Raw genomic sequence first — 7778 nt, forward strand, 5'->3', positions numbered from 1 at the left:
TGTCTCAATGATTTCCTCCATCACTGTGCTTGTTTCATGTCTTTACACAATAAAATCACGGTTTAACTCTGGTGGTATTATATTACACAAGCCCAGAAATAAAGGTACAAAACCTGTCACTTATCAAAAGGTACACTTTTATACCTATTAGGTTCTAATATGTACATTTTAAATTCTAATATGTACCTTTAAGGTACCAAAATGGACTCTTTAGGTACAAAGATGTACTTTTTTGAAAAGTGATCACCCCAGTGACAGCTTGTTGTACCTTTATTTCTTATTCTTACCCCACTGGCAGATATAGTTGCTTGTTTTAAGCAAAAACAAAAAAAATAAATTGATAATTGTTTTTAGAAAACAAGACTTAAAAATAATTTGACTTGTACAGTAAATGCCTCTTGATTCAAGAATGTTTAGATATTTATACTAGAAAACAAGACAGAAATACTAAGCAAGAAAATCTTTTTTTGCAGCATATACTATAGTTACTTTGATATATATCATGCACTGAATAAATGCCATACTCATTGACTATTGCATTCCTAAGTTCTTCTAAGAATATCATGGCATTAACATGGATAAGCCCAAGAAATCATGCTAAATGAGTTTCACCTGTGAGTTTGTGAGTTCAGGTCGAGTCTCTCGGTCGGTGTTCGTCCGGTGTTCAGTGAGAGTCCTCCTGATGTCTGTTCCTCTGGTGAGTATCCGCATGCAGAGAGAGCAGAGACAGCAGGATTAGCGTCTCTGGAGATTAAAGCTTCATGTTCCACAGGACAGGCTTGTGCCATTGTGAATCATTTACAGTGATGTTGTGATTTTTGTTTTGTGAATCCCAGTGATGTCTTCACCAGTGTTGGAAAAGTTACTTATAAAAGTAATGTGTTACACAATTATATTACTGCCTAAAAAAGTAACTATTTGTGTTACTTTTTATGGAAAGTAATGCACTACGTTACTTTTGCGTTACTTTTTTCATTTGGGCTGGGCTTGCTCGTTTGTTGATTATATAAAAAGTTCTATTTTTGGCAAATGTAAAAGCTCTTTCACACCAGACGTGAAACAAATAATCCTGGATTGCATGAAGAATAGGATGCAAAACTCCTCAGCAAGAAAAATAATGAAAAACGAATGCTGTTTATCTACACTCTTAAAAATAAAGCTGCTTCACGGTGATGCCATAGAAGAACCTTTTTGTCTAAATGGTTCCATAAAGAAGCTTTAACATCTGAAGAACCTTTCTGTTTCACAAAAGCTTCTTTGTGGCGAAAGAAGGTTCTTCAGATTATAAAAAGCTAAGAAAGAGATGCTTCTTGACTGAATGCTTCTTTGTGGAACCAAAAATGGTTCTTCTGTGGCATCGCTGTGAACCTTTATTTTTAAGAGTGTAGTGTTTTTTTTATTATTAGTATGATTGAATTGGATCTTCGAAGGTCAGCAGCGAAGACACTGGTTAATAAAATGTAATAAAATTTGTCTTATTTAACAATTATTGCAGGTTTGCATTTGACAGTATTTATTGATTGTGAGGAGCACTGAATGTGTTTGTGTGCAGTGAGATGAGTAAACACATGTTGATATTGAGTCTAGAGCTACAGTAAGATCATGTTCACACACAACACTCTGCTCTTACTCCTGATTTCTGTCTCCATGGCAACACCAGAGCTGTCACTCAACACATGGAAACAAAGTAACTGGAGCTAACTCTGATATTTCCTTCTAAATGAAAAAGTAATTCGTAACTTTACTAGTTACTTGAAAAAAGTAATCTGATGATGTTCACACATTACTTGTAATGCATTAACCCCAACACTGACGCTCACATCCACTGAGTTTCCTCCTTTTTCTCTCTTTGCTCTATTTTTCTTCCCATTCTGAGTGATTTTATCAATCATTCTCAACATTATTTCTCTACTGTCACACTGCTATGTTGAATATCTTCCTCTTTCCCTCCCGCATCACATGCTGCTTATTTCTCCAGCAGTTTGTCTAGTAAGAACACACCACTAGAGGAAGACAGAGGAGGAATAATCACACAGATCACTGCTACAGGCCTGTTTCATCCAATAACACTCACAAATACTGTCTTTTCACCAATAATCACAAACCGGATCCTTTTCGAGCAGCGTTAATGTACAATAACAACACACTGGTTTGCACTGCAACAGCTCCTTTACTTTATAGATGTTTGTTTCACATGTTGTAAATTAAGAGTGTAAAAAGTGTCATAAATCAAGTGTGTTTTTAAGTGTATTAATTCTTCTACTAAATGTATTTAGTTTTAAAGATTACACTGCAAAAATATTCTCTTACTCAGTATTTCTGTCTTGTTTTCTAGTACAAATATCTAAACATTTTTGAATCAAGATGAATTGACTGTACAAGTGAAATGATTTTAGATATTATGTCTTGTTTTCTGTAAAAAAAAATCTAAATTTTGTTAGTTTTTCCTTCAAACAAGGAAAAATATCGGAATAATAATATAGGAATAAAATCATTTTACTTGTACAGTCAATTCATCTTGATTCAAGAATGTTTAGATATTTGTACTAGAAAACAAGATAAAAATACTAAGTAAGAGAATCATTTTTTGCAGTGTACAGACAGAAAGAGGAAAGAGACACATGCCTGAATAAACAGAGGAAGAAAAAAGCGGAAGAGGACAAGAGAGACAGAAAGAGAAGAGTTAAACTCCATTCAAACAAACTGACTTCTGTATTCTTCTGTATTTAGAGAAGCTGTGAGTGGCGTGAGTTTGATAGCAGAGCAATAAAGACATGAGAGACAAAGAACAAAACACACACACACACTCTCTCACACACACACTCACTCACTCACACACACACACACACACAGAGAGAGAGAGAGAGAGAGAGAGAGAGAGCAGAGAGAGAGGCTTAGCGACACACCAAAAAAGGGCTGGAGCTGGAGGTTCTGCTTGCTGGAGAAACACACAGACAGACGGACTGAAGGACTGGGCTTCAGGAATCATGGAGCAGGGCTGTGGATGAGCAGGATCTCCACCATGTCCATGGGCCCCGGGCCCCCAGGGGCCACTCATGTGAACGAGCCGGACCAGAGCACGGCGGGTCACACCAAGGGCCCCGTGGGCCTGCAGACGCTGCTGGATCTGCTGGTGGGAGTTTATCAGGAGTTCAGCTCGGCCGCTCTGCTCAGAGAGAAATATGTGCAGCGCTTTCTGCAGTGGGGTCAGTACTATCTCCATCCTCCTCATCCTCTGTGTGTGTGTGTGTGTGTGTGAGTGAGTGAGTGAGTGTGTGTGTGTGTGTGTGTGTGTGTGTTCAGTCAGACAGGGGGCACAAGGTCACAGAGGTCATGTGATCATGAGACACATTTGCTGGTTTTTAAATGGACAGTTCACCCTATAATTAACATTCTGTCATAATTTACTTGCATTTTCATTCTATAAAACCAGATTATGATGAATGTTCACTCACAGAATGATCATGAAAAATACTACATTCCAAGTCTTGTGATGATTTCTTTGAGGAACAGACCCAAATTTAGCATGTCATTCACAGATAACTCAGATTTGCATACAATATATTGAAAGATGCCATGTGAAGTCGTCTCATTTTTAACAATACAAATTGTTAAGAAGCAGCTTCACAGAAATAAACAGGAAAATAATGACAACAAGGAAGATTACTTTAATGATGCTCTTCAGTCATTTGTAAAGCATTTGTTCCTGCTCTCTATCACTATCCCTCTATCTCTATCATGGAAAAGAGCAGCATGTGTTTACAGTGGCATTAAATTACACTTTTAGAATTCAGTTGTCCCTGGACAACAGAACATTCACACACACTCACACACACACACACACATACTCACACACACACACACACACTCACACACACACACACACACACACACACACACACACACACACACACTCTCTCGCTCACACACACACACACACACACACACACACACACTCTTCTGGTCACACCCTACATGGCCAGAGAGAGACAGACAGTCGTACAGAGGGACAGGCAGGCTGTTAGACACAGTTTTCCATTTAAGCTGCTGGCAGCTGATTCTCTGTTGATTCATGCGAGGTAAACTGCGAACAGCAGGAAGGGAGTGACCAGATCCATACCCAACTTTCCATATCATCCGTAAAACAGGGTGTGACACAGGAAGTGATGTCACATGTGAAAACTCACAGAGCAACAGGTCTGAAGTTTATTTATCACACACACATCCTGACAGAGCCAGCGAGAACAGAGATATACCATCAACAGAGGATTATTAAAATACTGCGCTCTAATCACATCTATGAAAATGAAAGCAAATTTAAACACACGGCACAGATAATGCAAATGATGCTGGTCAGTGTTGTGTTTATATTATAGCAAGTTAAAGGGATAGTTCATCCAAAAATTAACTGTTGTTCCAAACCTGTATGAATTACTTTAGGCTGATGATCTAAGAATGTGAAGAATGTTGGGAACCAAACAGTCGACTTCCATAGTATGAAAAAACTATGGCTACTGTCAAATGTTTGGTTACCTACGTTCTTCAAAATATCTTCTTTTGTGTTCAACAGAAGAAAGAAACTTGCACAGGTTTGGAACAACATGATGGAGAGTAAATGATGACAGAATTGTCATTTTTGCATGAACTATCCTTTTAAAAGAGATACTGTATTTACACAATGTAAATTTCTACACTAAGTGAAAAAGCCTCTTGGAGCCTATAAATTTGTCAAGGCAAATGCCTCTTCGCATCAGAAATATTCTCAGACCTTTTTGTTTCTGAATGTTTAAAAGTCCAGTTTGTTTTATGTTTTTTCTTTATTATGCGAATGTGAAGCAAACATTCCATTTTATATTTTGCAAACGTTATGGGAATGTTACTTTTGAATGTTCTCTAAACATTCTGAAACAAAATGTTACATTTAAGAAAAAAGATCCATCAACAATGTGTAAATAATATTTTTGGGCTAACATTTTGAGAATATTATTAAAGACCAGATAACTTTGAATGAGCGTTCTATTACAGCTTTTTTCAACTGCTTACATTTTCAAAACTTTGCCTCTTTTTTTCAAAACTTCACACACAAATCCAAGAGTTGCACACTCAAAATGCAAAATGCCTCGCATCTCTTGCAAAATGAAGCACTGCATTCAAAATATCACAAACACATCTTAAAAGCAAATGTATATCATATACACACACAGTTATTCAAAACCTAAAGCTCTTCTTTCATGAGCTCCTGTGAACATTTCTGTACAAGATTGAAAGTAATTGTCAGAGAGATGTTGAAAAATTCACAGTAAGCACGAAAGCAAGATTGAAAGCAAACTTTTTTTCCTGTAAGCATCTATGGTTGTGAACACAGTAGTACACAGCACTAAAGAGAAGAAACACATCAAGCATGAGTACTTGTGTAGATGTGTGTTTATTGATTGGTTGGTGTTCTGTTACAGAGAACCGTGTGTCGTGCTTTGCAAAAAGTGCATAAAGTCAAAAGGCTGAGAATTAGTGTATGTTTTGTGTGCTTCTGCTGTTTGAGTGTCAGCTTTCAGAAACTGTGTGACGAGGAAAGATTCTGTGTGTACGCAGTTGAAAAAGTAATTTCGCTCAGAAGCAAACATTCCATTTTATATTTTGCAAACGTTATGGGAATGTTACTTTTGAATGTTCTCTAAACATTCTGAAACAAAATGTTACATTTAAGAAAAAAGATCCATCAACAATGTGTAAATAATATTTTTGGGCTAACATTTTGAGAATATTATTAAAGACCAGATAACTTTGAATGAGCGTTCTATTACAGCTTTTTTCAACTGCTTACATTTTCAAAACTTTGCCTCTTTTTTTCAAAACTTCACACACAAATCCAAGAGTTGCACACTCAAAATGCAAAATGCCTCGCATCTCTTGCAAAATGAAGCACTGCATTCAAAATATCACAAACACATCTTAAAAGCAAATGTATATCATATACACACACAGTTATTCAAAACCTAAAGCTCTTCTTTCATGAGCTCCTGTGAACATTTCTGTACAAGATTGAAAGTAATTGTCAGAGAGATGTTGAAAAATTCACAGTAAGCACGAAAGCAAGATTGAAAGCAAACTTTTTTTCCTGTAAGCATCTATGGTTGTGAACACAGTAGTACACAGCACTAAAGAGAAGAAACACATCAAGCATGAGTACTTGTGTAGATGTGTGTTTATTGATTGGTTGGTGTTCTGTTACAGAGAACCGTGTGTCGTGCTTTGCAAAAAGTGCATAAAGTCAAAAGGCTGAGAATTAGTGTATGTTTTGTGTGCTTCTGCTGTTTGAGTGTCAGCTTTCAGAAACTGTGTGACGAGGAAAGATTCTGTGTGTACGCAGTTGAAAAAGTAATTTCGCTCATATAAACCTGAATAATGGTGACAATCAAGAAACGTGACAAACTAGACATCAGAAGAATTAGACATCACAACACAACAAATGACTAGCAATAATGACAACAACAACAAGTCAGAAAACTATAAGCCTACAACAGCAACTGCTTCATTTATTCAATGCATGCTTGGAAGTTGTGTACATTTCAGCAATAATATTCAGTTTGAAACTGTTCAGGTCTGTTAGATGGGCTTTTATGTAGTTTGATCTTTCACATCTCACAGTACTTGTTTGGACTCAAAAGGCCCTTAAACTGAAAATATGCATTTGGTAAAGAGGATTCCGATGGTTTGAGAACAGAGAGGAGCCTGTTGTGTGTACGGCTGATGAGTGGCTCGTGGTGTTTAGAAGCAGCATGCAGTGTTTACAGTCCTGCAGTGAAGCTCTGGCTCCGGCTCCGGCTCCAGCTGCTGTCTGATGCCTTTCTTTGTGCTGGAAATGTGGAACGTTCTGTGCAGTAAAACAGTTTACGCTGTTGCCTTGGTCTCGCTCACATTCCTGCAGCCACGAGAGCGGCTCGAGTCCAAGGCTGGAAAACTTGCCTTAAAAAAGTCTCAGACATGAGCGAGCTATTCTTAGTTCATCTGTTCTATTTCTGCACCGCGAGCTCTTAAAGGGGAACGGGCCGGTGTTCTCCAGTATATTCTCTAGTGTTTTTGTCTTGTTTTCTAGTGTAAATATCTAAAAACTCTTGAATCAAGATGAATTTACTGTGCACGTAAAATGACTTAAGATATTATGTCTTGTTGTAAAAAAATGTTGTTAGTTTTACCTTAAAACAAGCAAAAATATCTGCCAGTGGGGTAAGAAAAATAATCTTGTTTAGCTTTGAATTTTCTTCTTTCAAAAGCTAAGAACTTTCTTCTACTGCATCTTATTCTTCATGTAATCCAGAACAGCAGCACAGCAACAAACACACTGGTTAATAAAATGGGATTAAATACATAAATTATATTTGTAAGACATTTTCTTGTAAATTGAAAAGTAATCTGATTACATAACTCGAGTTACTTGTAATGCGTTACGTGGACTTTGCTATTCTCTTAAAGCTAGAGTGATTATTAAAGCTTTATCGTTATGGTTGTGTTGTGTGATGTTCTCTCTCCTCTGATATTCGCAGCAGAGCCTCTGGTCAGACAGGTGAAGAAGACTCGGATAAGCAAGGATGACTTTGACATCTTAAAGGTGATCGGCCGAGGAACCTTCAGCGAGGTGAGAGGGTTTGTGCTGGTTCTGTTATGAAGCGGATGAGTATTAATATATTGACTGAGGTGTAAATGCACTGTTAATAATTTTAATGTTAATGTTAGTAGTTCTTTTTGCTTTTGTGCAACAGATAAATAACAATTTATGTTTT

General features: G+C 37.2%; 1 protein-coding gene across 1 annotated transcript in view; it reads left to right on the top strand.

The window, feature by feature from the left end:
* Positions 1-2870: 2870 nt before the first annotated feature.
* The window catches only part of LOC107565533 (myotonin-protein kinase), a 31935-nt gene continuing 27027 nt past the window's right edge, over positions 2871-7778 (top strand). Inside the window, exons 1-2 of the mRNA XM_016250783.1 lie at positions 2871-3206; positions 7542-7633. Coding sequence (XP_016106269.1) covers positions 3005-3206; positions 7542-7633 — 294 coding nt within the window. The 5' untranslated portion in view covers positions 2871-3004. The remainder of the gene's footprint in view (positions 3207-7541; positions 7634-7778) is intronic.

The sequence above is a fragment of the Sinocyclocheilus grahami genome, unplaced genomic scaffold (genome assembly GCF_001515645.1).
Source record: "Sinocyclocheilus grahami isolate Dianchi unplaced genomic scaffold, SAMN03320097.WGS_v1.1 scaffold1007.1, whole genome shotgun sequence".
Taxonomy (NCBI): Eukaryota; Metazoa; Chordata; class Actinopteri; order Cypriniformes; family Cyprinidae; genus Sinocyclocheilus; species Sinocyclocheilus grahami.